Source organism: Stegostoma tigrinum, chromosome 9, assembly GCF_030684315.1.
Source record: "Stegostoma tigrinum isolate sSteTig4 chromosome 9, sSteTig4.hap1, whole genome shotgun sequence".
In the NCBI taxonomy this organism is placed as follows: domain Eukaryota; kingdom Metazoa; phylum Chordata; class Chondrichthyes; order Orectolobiformes; family Stegostomatidae; genus Stegostoma; species Stegostoma tigrinum.
The window spans coordinates 80750082-80766866 of NC_081362.1; the positions used below are offsets into that span (position 1 = coordinate 80750082).

General features: G+C 43.3%; 1 protein-coding gene across 1 annotated transcript in view; it reads left to right on the plus strand.

Moving 5' to 3' along the window:
- The first annotated feature begins 13823 nt into the window (after positions 1 to 13823).
- The window catches only part of ttc27 (tetratricopeptide repeat domain 27), a 184857-nt gene continuing 181895 nt past the window's right edge, over positions 13824 to 16785 (plus strand). The window contains exon 1 of the mRNA XM_059648684.1: positions 13824 to 14042. Coding sequence (XP_059504667.1) covers positions 13952 to 14042 — 91 coding nt within the window. The 5' untranslated portion in view covers positions 13824 to 13951. The remainder of the gene's footprint in view (positions 14043 to 16785) is intronic.

Consider the following 16785-nt stretch of genomic DNA (forward strand, 5'->3'; position numbering starts at 1 on the left):
TGTATTAATGGAGCCCAGTAATGAATGGTAGATAATCAACATTATTTTAATCTACAATAATGTTAAAGCTTCTTCTCAACAAAATCTTGGTTAGAGAAAGAGAAGACCAGGTAGATTCCCACCAGCTTTTGGAATCAAATCTATACTAAGTAAGCTCACTGAATAAGTCACACAACATTATTGCCACGGAATTAGTGGATAAACGAAATTGGATTGCTACACTAGGCTGTCCATTGAAACTCTGAGGTATTTCCTGTGTGATTTGAACAGTTAATGTTTTTACAATGATTTAAAATTGCATAATATTCATAAATACTGACTTCAAAATTCATTATCCCAATAGAGACTGAGTCAGATGTATTGTGTCTTTACGTTATTGCTGATCATATCCTGTATGTGTTCAAATATGATTTCAGTTTACCCACTCGTGTTTTCTGAAGATTATCTGTTGTATCATTAATTTGGATCTTAGAGGTGTTGTCTGTCTCCTGGAAGACAACTTACATGGTATCCCGTCACGTTATGTGAAATTGTATAAAACACTAGTGCAGGCTGGTTTAAGTGCATACACTAAGAAGACACAGTCCACTATCCTCATTTGACTCTATCACAGACAACAAATAATGTTGGTGCCTAGAAACAGGGGTAAGTCATTTGATATAAACATAGCTTATTCACGTAGTTGCTACCTTCTGACCTGATCTTACTATGAGATGCATGCAAACTTGCTGCCCTCTGAACAGATCTTGCTGTGAGCTGCATGCAAACTCTAGAATCTGGAAGGTCAATCTGAGGATGAATATCTAGAAATTGATTCCACTTAAGAGTTCGCCCTTGCATAAGCTGAGTTCAGCAACTGCTTATTTATGGTGAGGTTTGCCCATATTGTTGCATTACATAACAGTTAGTGCTATGTGGGGACAAAGAAGTTGTGCTCTATTTGACATAAGTCTCTTTGCCCAAACATTAGCCAGGGTCCAGTTTAACTTTAAGTCTACATGCTAAAAAGGACCGAGTTTACTCAGCTCAGTTCCCTTTAATCTTTGAAGGCATTTGGGTTTAATACATTGCAGAAGGAGTTCACCTGAGTCTCCCATTTGATTGGATGTAGTGACACATTCTACAGTTGAACCAGTAGTTTCCACTGTGATTCATTCAACATGCAAGTTGAATGTTCCGCAAGATACGGTCACACGAGGGCATTGCTACACTGGCAGTTGCCAGTCTACACTTGCACTCTTACTATTGTTGGACTGGCTTTAAATTTATGAATAGATGGTGGAGTGAGTTTTGTATGGCTAGTGTGAGGGACCTACAGTTTTCCCTCCTATTGCATGATAGAGTAACAGCACAAAATAAAAGTGGGATGTACAGATAAATAACATGAAAAAGAAATTATTTGAAAAATAGCAAATGATCTTGCATCTATAATATTGAGAATTTCTTCAGTATTGAAATGTCAGAAAATTGGTATTCTACATTTTGACTACTTCTGTAGTTACCTACTCAATACTACACTTTTGTACATGATGTAGATTATCAAATGTTTTTAATAAATGCTATTGTATTGCAAAGCACAATGATGGCAGTGTGTCTGCAAATAAACAAAGTGCACAGTGGATGGATCAGTTTGTGCTGTTATCCCTGGTCAGAGTTGAGTGTCTCAGGGGAGCATTATCTGTGACATGTGAGATTTCGTACAAGAAAGCAATGAGAAATTTATGCTGCATATTCAGAATGGGATTTGATATTTTAATGTAAATATATCCACCAGTTCTTTGCCTAAGAGCAAGTTGAAATGGACGCATTAAGTCTGCTGTGTGACTTATGAAGGTGCATTTAATAGCAAAAGTAGTAACAGAACTTAAAATCCTTTGTTAAATTAATAAGTCACAGGGGAAACAGTGGTGTAGTGGTAATTTTATTGGACGAGTAATCTGGAATTCCAGGTTAATGTTCTGTTCGTGTGAGTTCAAATTCCACTCTGGCAGGTGGTGAAATTTGAATTCAATAAATATGTGGAATAAAAAGCTGGTTTAATGGTGACAGTGTAACCACTGTCGATGTAAAGACCCATCTGGTTCAATAATGTCCTTCCAGGGAAGAAAATCTGCCTTCCTTACTTGGTCTGGCCTAAATGTGATTCGAGACTCTGATATAATTGACTCTTAACTGCTCTCTGATCAATTGGGGATGGGCAATCGATGCTGACCTAACCAGAACCTCTTCCCTTTAACAATAAAAAATGTTTTTGGGGCTGCAGTTTAGTGATAGTTTATGAAGGATATGTCAGGAAATCCTGATATGTAATTAATATTAATGATGTTTGACCATCAGCTGGATATTCACTGATCCACTTCTTGAAGATCTTTACCATTTGTATCAGGAACTTGTTCTTATTTAAAGATTTCCTTTTTGGTTCAGTCAGGGTCCTTAAGCAGATGGTGTTTGTTTCTGAGTGTATTTCTTGTTATATCATGACGGCATAGATCATGTTTACTGAGTGTTCAAAGGTGGAGTTTAACTCAATTTTCTGTTGACTTTACATTTTAGAAAAGAATTACATAGGGGAAGTCTTAAGGTGGTGTCACAAACCAGTTAGTATGATTTAGAAATCAGCGGATGCTTATGGCTGCAATACATGGTATCACTAAAACTGCCTTCAGGTTGGATAAGTTTACTTATGAGATAAATTTACTTGTAAGTGAAAAACTTGGTTTACACAAAAAGGGAGAAGCTGTTTATATTACATTTTTTAAAAAGTACATCGAATGTACAGCACTGAAATGGGCCAAATTATATGGTCAGTTCACACTAGAATTTGTGCTGTGCTTCAACCCTATCCGCATAAGGCTACATTCCCTTCTCCCTCAGATATTTGCATCCTCTTAAATGCATTGATATGCTTCATCTGATCTACTGCCATTGCTAATGTGTTTCAAATTCTTACCATTCTGTGGGTAAGGATTTTTCTCCTAAATTGACTATTTAAATACTTGATGATTATTTTATTATGGAGGCCTGTAGTTTTGATTCTCGAGTGGAATTAAGTGAACACTGTCAAGATCTTTTAAAATTATAAAAAATTTTCTTTTAGATTATCCCAAAGCTTTCTGTTTTTGAGCAATTAGACACCATCTATCAAATAGAATCTCTCAGTTGTTGTATCAGACATGCACATCCTTTTTGTACTCTGATCTTTCTTATAATATAGTGAACAAAACTCTACTCCCAAGTGCATTTTAATCAAGATTCAATGTGAGCTAGGCATAACTTCTTTTCAATTCTATCCCTCCAGATGTAGTCACTAGGGTTTGGGTTGGTTTGTCTTGTTTAATGGCCTGTCAACCCATGTTGCTATTTCATTATTTCAAGTTTATGCTTTCAGAATCCTTTGCTATCCGTTTCCATTTAGACCCTCATTTTCCTTATCAAAATATATTGTCACATGATGTATTGAAACTAGTTTGCCTAGCCTGTAAATTTATGTTGTCTTGTAATTTGTTGCAGTTCTACTTGGATTATTCCTTCTGATTTGGTGCTCTGCACAAATTTAGAATATTTTTCAAAGTCCAAATAGCTGCTAATAAATTTGTTCAGGGAGAAAAAAAAGCAAAGCACCAACTTCATTAAAATTGTCTTTTTACCCATGTTTCTAATCATCACATCTCTGGAGTAGGTGGGACTTGAATCTGGGCATTGCTGGTCCAGGACAAGGACACTGCCACTGTTCCACAAGAGGTCCCTAAAATTGGCTTTTTACTAAATGTTTACAACATTTAAAATAGCAGCTCAAATCACCTTGAATTATGATACAAATATCAATTCCTAAACTATTAATTTAGTCACTTTTTTTTAAACAAAGTCTGTGTGGTTTGTAGTTAATCCAGTAGCAACACTTCAATCACAAGGTTGTAGATTTGACTTGAATACTGAATCCAGCCCATCAGATTGGTACAAACAATTGGAAATAACACTAAAGGGTAACACTTCATCACCTCTTAATTGTTGGACAGACCCTTGTTACCTTTTAATTTCCACATGAAACTGGAAAAAATTCAGAAATACAGTAATTCAGAATTGCGTTGCATGTTTCATTAATGTTGTGTTATGGCTGTTGGAAGATTACAGTATACACTATCACCATAATACTGGAATATTAATTGACAATGCCACTAAGCTTGGTCCCCAAAGACATTTCTGTCCTATTTTCTACTTATTTACCCTTTCTCCTGTAGTGCTATATTTCTCCATGGTCTCTCTTATCTCTCTTTTTGTGCTTGAACATCTTATTTTGTTTCTGTTTCTCAGGTTACTCTGAACTTGCTGTTAGTAAACTACAGATTATAGAATCATTGACATTTGCAGCATGGAAGGAGACCATTTGACTTGTGTTTATGCCAGCCCTTAAGGAGCCAATCAGCTTAATCTTACTTTCTGGTTCTTGATTTGTAGCTTTGTAATTTATGGTCTATGACCGAAGTCTTTGCCTGCTGGTTAACAGGTAGGAGGTTTAGAATGGATTTGAGGCGAATATTTTTCACCCAAAAGGATAGCAAGGATTCAGAAACTATTGCCTGTGCAGATGGTAAAGATTGAAACCCTCATAACATTTAAAAGATTTTTTTTCCAAAATACAAAAAAAATTATTTTAAATGTTATCAGGGTTTCAATCTTTACCATCTGCGCAGGCAGTAGTTTCTGAATCCTTGCTATCCTTTTGGATGAAAAATATTCACCTCAAATCCATTCTAAACCTCCTACCTATTAACCAGCAGGCAAAGACTTCGGTCATAGACCTCTCAACCAAGGAGAATAGGGGCCTTCCCATCTGTTCTAACTGAAGCTGTCATTTTATCCATCCCTCCTCAGTTCTGACCTTTCCTCAAGTTTAAATTGACCAGTCTGGGCAACATCTTCATCCTCTGTATATTTGCAAACACAATGATGATTTTCCCATGGTGCAGTGATGAGAACTGTATGCTGTAATCTTACACAATTCTAGCATAATCTCCCATGCCCCAGCAGGAACGCCGCCACATAAAGGCCCTAAAATTCAAAGTCTTGGTTAATAAACAGGTATCTGCAATGCCTTCCTAACCACCTTATCTACCTGTCCATCTGTCTTCAGGGATCTGTTGACATACACTTCAAGGTACTTCTGTTCCTTTATACTACTCAAATGACTATAAATTGTAGGTCACGATCTATCTGTAGAGGTTCCATTCCTGAGAATTGAATTTTTTCTCTCTCCTGTCTGTAACAGTGGAGGTTTTTGACCTTTTTCTTATTTCTTTTCCCTTTTATTTATTTAAAAAAAAAGGATGGTGTATTTGTTTGTGAAGTGCTTTCCAAAGGTGCAAATGTCAAATACTGGGGGTGTGGAGGAGGTGGAAGGAACATAAGTTTAAGCTGAGAGGGAGAAAGTTTAAAGATGTGCAAGACATGTTCAATACGCAGAAGGTGGTAGGTTGCAGAGATATTTAGACAGGCAGGGAGTAGATCATCAATCCCTACATTGTGGGAACAGGCACTCTGGCCTAACAAGTCCACACTAAACCACAGAGCATTCCCCCCTCTCCCACACACACACCCCTAATCTACATATCCCTAAACACTGGACAATTTAGCATGGCCAATCCATCTAACCTGCACATCTTTGGACTGTGGGAGGAAACCCACGCAGACACTGGGAGAGCATGTAAACTCCACACAGACAGTCGCCTGGGGGTGAAATTAAACCCAGGTCCCTGATGCTGTGAAACAGTAAGGCTAACCACTGACCCACCATGCCACCCTACAGAGGGATACAGACCATGTGCAGGCAGATGGGTTTAGTTTGAAATAGCATCATGGTCAGCACAAACAATGGTAGGCTGAAGTGCCTATTTCCTGTGCTACACTGTTCTGTGTTCTAATTTCAGTTTAAAATGACCTCCAGCAAATTCTTTAGGGTTAAAAGAAAGTAGGCCTTGAAATCCAAGATCACTTCCATCTAGAAGGATAAGGAAAGCAAATATATGGGAACATCACCACATGCAAATTCCCTTACAAGCCATTCACCATCCTTACTTGAAAATATATGTCACTGCTCCTTCAGTGTTGCTGGGTCAAAATTGTGGAACTCCCTCTTTAATGGCTTTATGGGTCTGCCTACAGCACATGGATTACAATAATTCAAGATGGCACTTCACTACCACCTTAAAGGATAACTAGGATGGGCAATAAATGCGGGCCCAGCCAATGATGCCCATGACCTGTAAGTGATTTTTTTTTTAAAAAATGCATTCAAAACCCAACGATTGCATCCAAGTAAAACCGAAGAAAGAACTGTTACACATTAATTAAAAGTAATCAGAATTAGTTAAAATAGTCTTGAGAGTTCAGCGAATCAATATCCAGCGTAAGTTCTTTCAGTTGAGTGTACACAGGAGTACCAATGTCATTGAAATTCTGACGAACATGTAATAGTTGCAAGCTGGGGAGTGGTTCACTTTTCGGATGAAATATAGGTTTCTTACCAGAATGTGGACTTTGAGATTCAAAAGCAGGTGTTACTAATGCATGGAGCTCCTTATATTTCTGGAATTGCAAGCAGATTGATGAAAGAAGTCAAAACAAAAAAAAACTGAAGGTGATTCAAACAAACCAACAGTTTTAGACATGTGACTACTGTTTCCCATTGAAACAACTGCACAAATTTGGTATCCTGTCACCAAGTCAACCTTTATTTACATGTGGATTCTGACCAGCCAGCTCAAAGTTAGTCCCTAAACTGAAGAGACTTTCTGAATCTCCTGTTTATATCTGTCAGTCAGGGCTCCTGGATTGACCCAGGTTAATAACACCAATCAAGGGTCTCAGTCAATGATATCCACCTGGCCCTGGTTCCAATCATTACAGGTTTAGCCATTCAGCAAGTGAGATGAGATTTTGATGTCCTGGCCAGAACATTGTGTTTTGTGGAGGTAATTTCGTGGAGATAAGAGGGGCTATTAGCAACGTGTTAAGCATTAATGAATTTTGATGTCTTTTGTTCAGAATTGGCTGAAATAGAATTTTGTTGGTTTGGCTGAAATCTCTGTATAAAGCAAGGAGTGTTCCATTTAAAGCAGATGATGTTAACTTTTGTCTTCGGGGTACTTCTGATCAGAACTTGGCAGAAATAGTTAACTCATGTCATGTGATCAGTGCTATCCAAATCAGTCCACAGCAGTGTCCATTTTCAAAGAAAATTTAAGAGAGTTTTTTTTAAAATTATAATCTTCCTTTCTGTTGGGCATTACACAATTGACACATACCACAAAAAGCAAGGTCCCTACCACTGAACACTGGAATCCCATAAGAAACAGTCTGCCAGTCTCAAAACCACCAACTCGCCATGACGCTTCTAAGCTACTGACCCAATTTTGGATTCAACTTTGCCTTGGGTCCCATTAGCTATTAATTTATTGACCTGTTCATTATTTCCAGCCTTAGTAAAAACATGGTTAAAATCCACGGGACTCCATCTAATAAACATCCCTTACCGGTGTGCTTGTTACTGCTTTAGAAGAGTCTATCATAACAGATTAGATTCCCTACAGTGTGGAAACAGGCCCTTTGGCCCAACAAGTCCACACCGCCCCTTGAAGCATCCCACCCAGACCCATCCCCCTATAACCCACTCACCCCTAAACACTATGGGCAATTTCCCATGGCCAATCCCCCTACCTGCACATCTTTGGACAGGGGGAGGAAACCAGAGCACCCGGAGGAAATCCACGCAGACATGGGGAGAACGTGCAAACTCCACGCAGTTGCCCGAGGCTGGAACTGAACCCAGGTCCCTGGCGCTGTGAGGCTGCAGTGCTAACCACTGAGCCACCGTGTCGTAGTCAGATATGAGTGTTCCTTACTGCTGATTGTTTTCTGATTACGCTGTAACATCTCGGTGATGCTGTCAAACATGTGTTTCCAGTGGTCCCTGCTGTCATCTTGCTGCTCCATTACTGACCCCTCTCTGCCACCCCTTGCCCACCCATTACCACGAGTATACACAGCCTTGCATGCTGCTTTCTCTTACTTGCCTACACCATGAGTGAGGAAGTGGGAGGAAGCTAGTAAGAGGGGCAGCAAATGACAAAATGCGTCTGCTGGTCAAAGACGATGCATCAAGATGTACCTTCTCAACCGTCCCAGCTCCTGTGTGCTGGCCTGGGAGGAATCCATGAAGATAAAAGTCATATTTGACATGTGCAACTACTAAAAGGTTGTTAACTGTGATATTAGTAACTGTATATGCATATGCAGTTTACTCATATTGAGTGGTCGATACATGCAGCCTTGTGACTGAAGAGAGATTCTGTCCTTCAATATTTTAGAACATAGAATAGTAAACATTCAATATTTCAGAACATAGAACACTACAGCACAGTTCAGGCCCGTCGGCCACTATGTTGTGCCAACATATATTGTCCTGCTGTAAGGTCAAACTACCCTGCATACCCTACACTTTACTATCATCCATGAGCCTATCCAAGGGTCACATCAATGTCCCTAAGAATCTGACTCCACTTCCAGTCCCAGCAGCGCATTCCACGCACCCACCACTCTGTAAGGAACTTACCTCTGACATCTCCACGTGCCTTCGTCCAATCACCTTAAAATTATGCCCCTTTGTAACACTCATTTCCACCCTTGGAAAAGGTCTCTGGCTATCCACTCTATCCTGCCTCTCACCATCTTGTATACCTCTAAAAAGTCACCTCTCATCCTCCTTTACTCCAATGAGCAAAGTCCTAACTCTTCAACCTTTCCTCATAAGATCTGCCCTCCAGTCCAGGCAGTATCCTGGTAAATCTCCCCTCTAAAGCTTCCACATCCTTCCTATAATGAGGTGACCAAAGCTGAACACAATATTCCAAGTGTGGTCTAACCAGGGTTTTATAGAGCTGCAGCATAACCTTGTGGCTGTTAAACTCAGTCCCTTTGCCAATGGAAGTCAACATACCATATGCCTTCTTAACAACCTTATCAACTTGGGTAGCAACTTTGAGGGTATCTATGGACATGGGCCCCAAGATCTCTCTGTTCCTCCACACTGCCAAGAATCCTACCATTAACCGTCTATTCTGCATTCAAATTCAACTTCCAAAATGAATTACCTCTGACTTTTCTGGGTCGAATTCCATCTGTTACTTCTTTGCCCAGCTCTGCATACTGTCAACGTCCTGTTGCAACCTACAGCAGCCCTCCAAAATGTTCACAACTCCACCAACCTTCATGTCATTAGCAAACTTACTAACCCACCCTTCCATTTCCTCATCCAAGTGATTTATAATAATCACAAATAGCAAAGGTCCTAGAACAGATTCCTGCAGAACACCACTGGTTACCACGCTCCAGGCTGAATACTTTCCATCTACTACCACCCTCTGTCTTCTTTGGACAGCCAATTCTGTATCAGGACTGCCAAATTTCCCTGAAGCCCATGTCTCCTTATTTTCTGAATGAGCCTACCATGGGGAAACGTATCACACAGAACAGTACAGCACAGTACAACGATGTTGTGCTGAACTTTTACCCTAATCCTAAAGTCTATCTAACCTCCACCCCTACCTTATACTATCATCCACATGCCTATCTAATAGCCACTTAAATGCCCCTAATGAGGCTGACTCCACTACACTCTCCAGCAATGCATTTCATGCCCCTACCACTGTCTGAATAAAGAACCTACCTCTGAAGTTTCCCCTATATCTACCTCCACTCACTTTAAAACTATGCCCCCTCATAACAGCTACCTCTACCCTAGGAAAAAGTCTCTGGATGTCCACTCTATCTATATCTCTGAACATTTTGTACACCTCTATCAAGTTGCCTCTCATCCTTTGTCGTTCTCAAGAGAAAAGCCCTAGCTCTCTCAACCTTTCTCCATAGGACCTTCTCTCCATTCCAGGCAACATCCTGGTAAATCTCCTCTGCACCTTTTCCAATGCCTCCACATCTTTCCTGTAATGAGGCGACCAGAACTGGTCACAGTACTCCAGATGTGGCCGAACCAGGCTTTTGTACTGGAGCATAACTTCATGGCTCTTGAACTCAATCCCTCTAGTAATGAAAGCTAACACACCATACACCTTCTTAACAACTCTAGCCACCTGGGTGGCATCTTTCAGGGAACTGTGAACATGAACCCCAAGATCTTCCACACCGCCAAGAATCTTTCTGTTAACCCTGTATTCTGCATTCAAGTTTGTCCTTCGAAAATGAATCACCTCACACTTTTCAGGGATAAATTCCATCTGCCACTTCTCAGCCCAGCTCTGCATCCTATCAATGTCCCTTTGTAACCTAGAACAGCCCTCTGCACTGTCCACAACATGACCCACCTTCGTATCGTCCGCGAACCTGCTAATCCACCCTTCTATTCCTTCATCCAAATCATTTACAATAATCACATATAGAAGAGGACCCAGGACAGATCCTTGTGGTCCACCACTCGTAACTGAGCACCATGTTAAATATTTTCCATCCGCTACCACCCTTTGTCTTCTAAGGGTCGGCCAATTCTGAACCCAATCTGTCACACTTCCCCCATCCCATGCCTCCCTATGCATGAGCCTACCATGGAAAACCTTATCAAATGCCGTACTTAAATCCATGTATACCACATCCATTGGTCTACCTTCATCCACGTGTTTGGTCACCTTTTCAAAGAATTCAATAAGGTTATTCAATAATTCAATAAGATATTCATTAAATCCATGCTGACTATCACAAATCAAACTGTGCCTATCCAAGCGATCATAAATCTTATCTCTCAGAGCCCTTTCCAATCATTTGCCCACCACTGATATTAGACTAAGTGGCCTGTAATTTCTGGGGTTATCCCTATTTTCTTTTTTTGAACAAGGGAATGACGTTTGCCTCTCTCCAATCTTCTGGCACTACACCCGTGGACAGTGAGGACAAAGAGATCATCGCCCAAGGCCCTGTGATCTCTTCCCTCACTTCCCATTGAATCCTTGGATAAATCCCATCAGCCCCAGGGGATTTATTTATCTTCCTTATTAACATCGACCTCCTCTAGTTGACCAGCCTCTTTCACAATGACCTCCTCTACAAGTAGATCTCTCTGAGTTGTGAATACAGAAGTATTCATTAAGGACCTCTCCTATCTCTTTAGGCTCCGTGCACAAATTCTCTTCACAATCCTTGATCGTCCCTCCCGTTTCTCTGGTCAAATGCCTTACTAAATTCCATAGCTCTACCTTCATCAATGTGTTTTATCACATCCTCAAAGCATTCAATACGGCTTGTGAGACATGACCTGCCCCTCTCAAAGCCACGCTATTTCTAATCAAACTGTGCTTTTCCAAATAATCATAAATACTATCTCTCAGAATCCTCTCCAATAATTTGCTCACCACAGAAGTAAGACTGACTCTAATTCCCAGGATTATCCCTATTCCCTTTCTTAAACAAGTGAATAACATTTGCCACCCTCCAATCATCTGGTATGACTCCAGTGGACAGTGAGGACGCAAAGATCATCACCAATGGTGCAGCAATCGCTTCCTTTGCTTCCCCTGGTATCCTTGGGTATATCCTTTCTGGCCCAGGGTACTTATCTATCGTCATGTTTTTCAAAATCTCTAGCACATCCTCCTACCTAACATCAATGTGTTTCAGCATATCAGCTTGTTTCACGTTGCCCTCACTAACGTCAAGGTCCTTCTCACTGGTGAATACTGAAACAAAATAAGGACCTCCCCCTACCTTCTCTGACACTACACACAAGTTCCCTCCACTTTCCTTGATCAGCCCTACTCTCACACTGGCCATTCTCTTGTTCCTCACATGAGTATAGAAGGTCTTTGGGTCTTCCTTAATTCTACCCGTCAAGGCTTTTTCATACCCACTTCTAGCTCTCCTAAGTCCATTCTTTAATTTGTTCCTGGCTACCTTGTATCCCTCGAGAGCTCTGTAATTCTTGCTTCCTGAACCTTAAGTAAGCTTCCTTCTTCCTCTTGACGAGATGTTCCACATGTCTTGTCATTTAAGGTTCCTTCACCTTACCATCCCTTCCTTGCCTCAGTGTGACAAACCTATCCTGTACTCGTAGCACATGTTCCCTAAACAACCTCCACATTTCTGTCATGCATTTCCTTCAGAACATCTGATCCCAATTTATGCTTCACAGTTCTTGCCTAATAGCATTGTAATTTCCCCTTCCCCAATTAAATACTTCCCCATACTGTCTGCTCCTATCCCTCTCCATGACACAACATCGAGGGACGAAGGGCCTGTACTGTGCTGTAATGTTCTATGTTCTATATGACTATAATAAAGGTCAGAGCGTTCTGATCACTATCACCAAAACACCCTTCCAGCAAGATATCTGACACCTGGCTTGGGTCATTGCCAAGCACCAAATCCAATACAGCCTCCTGTCTTGTCGGCCTATCTAAAGGTTGAGTCAGAAATCCTTCCTGGACACACCTGACAAAATTTGTTCCATGCAAACCATTTGCACTTAGGAGGTTTCAGTCTATATTAAGGAAGTTGAAGTCACCCATGACAACAACCTATTGCTTCTGCACCTTTCCAAAATCTGCCTCCCAATCTGTTCCTCAGTGTCTCTATTGCTATTGGGATGTCAACAGAAAACACCCAATAAAGTGACTGCTCCTTTTCTGTTTCTGACTTCCACCCATACAGACTATCACTTTCCCAACAAATGGGTCAGTAATTGATCAAATTGGACTTGACCTGGTTTTTGCGTAAAGAACATACCACAAACCCTCCTCGACAACCTCCCTTTCTGCAGCTGTGATACCATCCCTGATAAGCAATGCTACTCCCTCACCTGTTTTCCCTCCCTCTGTATAATTTCTGATTTTCCAATCACTTTTCTATTGCTGACATTATGACTCTAGTTGCTATGTATTTTTTTCATCCACTTTAAACAATGCAACACTGTTCGCTGTCCTATCAAGACAGGATTGGAAAATGAATCTGCTATTGTTTTCTTCCTTTAAAAAGCCTCCAATATATTTTGTCTGGGTTTGGGGATTTATTATTTTCATCAATTGTGAATTTCACCTAACATTCCTCTTCCTTGATTATCACGGCTGTATCATCCTTGTTAAAACAAGCAAAATATTAATTAACATGCCAAAATTTTGCTTCCACACGAAGACAATTCTATGGTCCATAATAGGCCCCATATTTCATAAAAATTCTTTTGTGCTTTTTTCTGCTACACACACTCAAATTTCTCCTGTCTTTCAGAATACCATTTGCATTGCTCTTGTGTGGTCTCTCTGTTGATCAGTCTTTTACTCATTCATGCCGTATCTGTCTGTTGCACTGCTACTCTCTCTTTCACATTTTCTCACTTAGCTACAACACTGGCATCTTCCAACAGTCCAGTAAACTGCCCAGGTATGTCCTTTATACGTAAACCAAGGACAATGTGGTCAATTACTGACCCATTTGTTGGGAAAGTGATGGAGGGGCTCAACAACAGATCAGCACTTACCCCTGGCTATACCCCTCTTATGGTCTCACCCACTGCCTCTCCCCAGGGTCTCAACACTCCTCCCTGTCGACACACACCTCTGCCCTCCAGGGCCCTCACCTGGAACAAAACTCTTCCCACTACTGCCCCCATACCCAAACTCCCAATGGCCGCACGTCCCTTTCATGCCACACCCTCACCTTCAGGCAACGCCCCCTCTCCAGGCCCCACCCTCTCTGCCAGGCCCAACCACACTCCAAACCGCGCTCTGCCAGGCCACACCCTTTCCTCATACCCCACCCCCGCACGTGACCCCGCCACCCCTTAGGCCACGCCCCCTCCGCGGCCTGCCCTGAGCCGCTGTCATGGCCGTACTGTAGTTTTCCTGAGCGAGAGCACATGGAGCAGGGCTGAGGGAGGCTGAGAGACCAGCTCCGGGACACCATGGTCGCCACCTTCGAGCTGTCGCTGCTGCGGGGCTTCCGGAGCGAGCCGGAGGCCTGCCGATGGGAGCAGGAAGCGGCCGGAGGAGGAGGTACAAACCCGGGGAAAGAGATGGCGAGACACAGGAGCAGGGGCCCAGACGTGGACAGGACTCCTTTACTCGCCCACCATCACGTTCCCCCCGGGACCTCAACATATTCTCCTTACTCCCCCCCGCCTCCATCACGTTCCCCTTACTCCCCCCCCCCACTCCGTCACGATCCCCTTACTCCCCCCCCCCCACTCCGTCACGATCCCCTTACTCCCCCCCCCCACTCCGTCACGATCCCCTTCCTCACCCCCACCACTCCGTCACGTTCCCCTTATTCCCCCCCTGCCTCCATCACGTCCCCCTTACTCCCCCCCCACCCCGCCTCCGTCACATTCTCCTTACTCCCCCCCCCCCACTCGGTCACGTTCCCCTTACTCCCCCCCCACTCCATCACGTTCCCCTTACTCCCCCCCCCACCCCGCCTCCGTCACATTCCCCTTACTCCCCCCCCACCCCGTCTCCGTCACGTTCCCCTTACTCCCCCCCCACCCCGTCTCCGTCACGTTCCCCTTACTCCCCCCCCACCCCGTCTCCGTCACGTTCCCCTTACTCCCCCCCCACCCCGTCTCCGTCACGTTCCCCTTACTCCACCCCACCCCGCCTCCGTCACGTTCCCCTTACTCCACCCCACCCCGCCTCCGTCACGTTCCCCTTACTCCACCCCACCCCGCCTCCGTCACGTTCCCCTTACTCCACCCCACCCCGCCTCCGTCACGTTCCCCTTACTCCACCCCACCCCGCCTCCGTCACGTTCCCCTTACTCCCCCCCCCACCCCACCTCCGTCACGTTCCCCTTACTTCTCTCCCCCCCCGCCTCCATCACGTTTCCCCTGGGACCTCAACATATTCACCTTGCCACCCCCCCCGCCTCTGTCATGTTCCCCTTACTCCTCCACTCCATCATGCTTGCCTTGACCCCGACCGCGTTGCGCTTGCCTTGCACACCCCCCCCGCCTCCGTCATGTTTCCCCTGGGACCTCAACATATTCACTGTGCCACCCCCTGCCTCTATCATGTTCCCCTTACTCCTCCACTTCGTTGTGCTCGCCTTGACCCTGACCCCGACCCCACGCTGCCACGTTCCTCCCCGTATCCCACCACCACCCTCCCTGCCCCACACTGTCACATTCCAGCCCCACATCATCAACAGGCTCCCCTTTCTTTCTAGGGGTGTAGCGAGTCATGATGGTGGCCTGGAGCCCTGATGGGATCGGTGGCAACATGATGGAGATGCCGAGGGGGCATGCTGGGTAGCTAACGTCACTCCAGTATTCAGAGAGGGAGTTAGAGGGAAAACAAGGAAACCTAGTATCGGTTGTTGGAAAAATTCTCAAATCAGTCATAAAGGACTTTATAGCAGAGCAATTAGAAAGCAATGGCGGGAACGGACAGGGTCAGCATGGATTTATGAAGGGGAAATCATGGTTGACAAATCTGTTGGAATTCTGTGAAGATGTAACTAGCCGAGTTGACAAGGGGCTGCCAGTCAATGTGGTATATTTGGATTTAAAGAAAGAGTTTGTTGAAGTCCTGCATAGGAGATTATTAAGGCAGATTAAAGCACATGGGATTGGAGGAGATGGATAGGAAACTGGTTGGCAGAGAGGAAACAAAGTGCAGGAATTATGGGTCCTTTTCAAATTATCATGTAATAGCTCAAGGGGTGCCATAGGGATCGGTGCTGGGACCCTAGCTATTCACATTATATATTAATGATTTTGATGAAAGAATTTAATGTAACATCTGAAAGTTTGCAGATGATACAAAGTTGGGTGGGAGGGTAAACTGCAATAAAGATGCAGAGATCCTTCAGCATGATCTGGACAGGTTGGGTGAATGGGTAAATCAGTGGCAGATGCTTTGTAATTTGTATAAATGTGAGGTCAATCACTTTGAAAGCAATCACAAGAAAGAGAGCACAATGAAGATTTACCATGTATGATTCTGGGGATGATGTACGAGGAGAGATTGACTAAGTTAGGATTGTTTTTGCTGGAGTTCAGACAAATGAGCGGGGATCTCAAAGACTTACAAAATTCTAATAGGACTGGACAGGGTAGATACAGGGAGCATGTTCCCGATGGTGGGTATGTCTAGAACCAGGGGTCACGGTATGAGGGTTCTGGGTAGATGATTTAGGATGGAGATGAGGAGACCTTTCTTCACCCAAAGAATGGTGAGTCTGTGAAATTCATTACAACGGGAAGAAGTTGATGCCAAAACATTGAATGTATCCAGGAGGCAGCTAGATATAGCACATGGGGAGAAAGCAGGATTAGGCTACTGAATTGGATGGTCTGCCATGATCATGATGAATGGTAGAGCAGGTTTAAAGGGCTAAACAGCCTCTTCCTGCTCCTATCTTTTATGTTTCTATGTCCCCCTGGCCCCCCAAAATGTTGTTTCTAACCCCAACAGCCCCTCCCCCTCAGCTGCTTCTGCATCCCCATTCTCTCCCCACCTTGGCTCCTAACACGCCCTGGCATCCCTCAATACAGCCACTGCCTTTCACTCCATCCCCTGTGATATTGGAGCCCTTATTCTGCCATTTGATATATGGGGTTTTATGAGAATTGCTGGTGATTGTTCTCAAAAGATTTGAGGTGTCTGCTCTGCATTGCTTATGTTGCCAGTACGCACACATGAAAGGAATGATAACATTGCCGTGCTGTAGACAATGGGCCTGATGCTGGGTTTGAGGTGTTTGACTCTGGAGGCATTAATGAGTTTCTTCTACCTCATT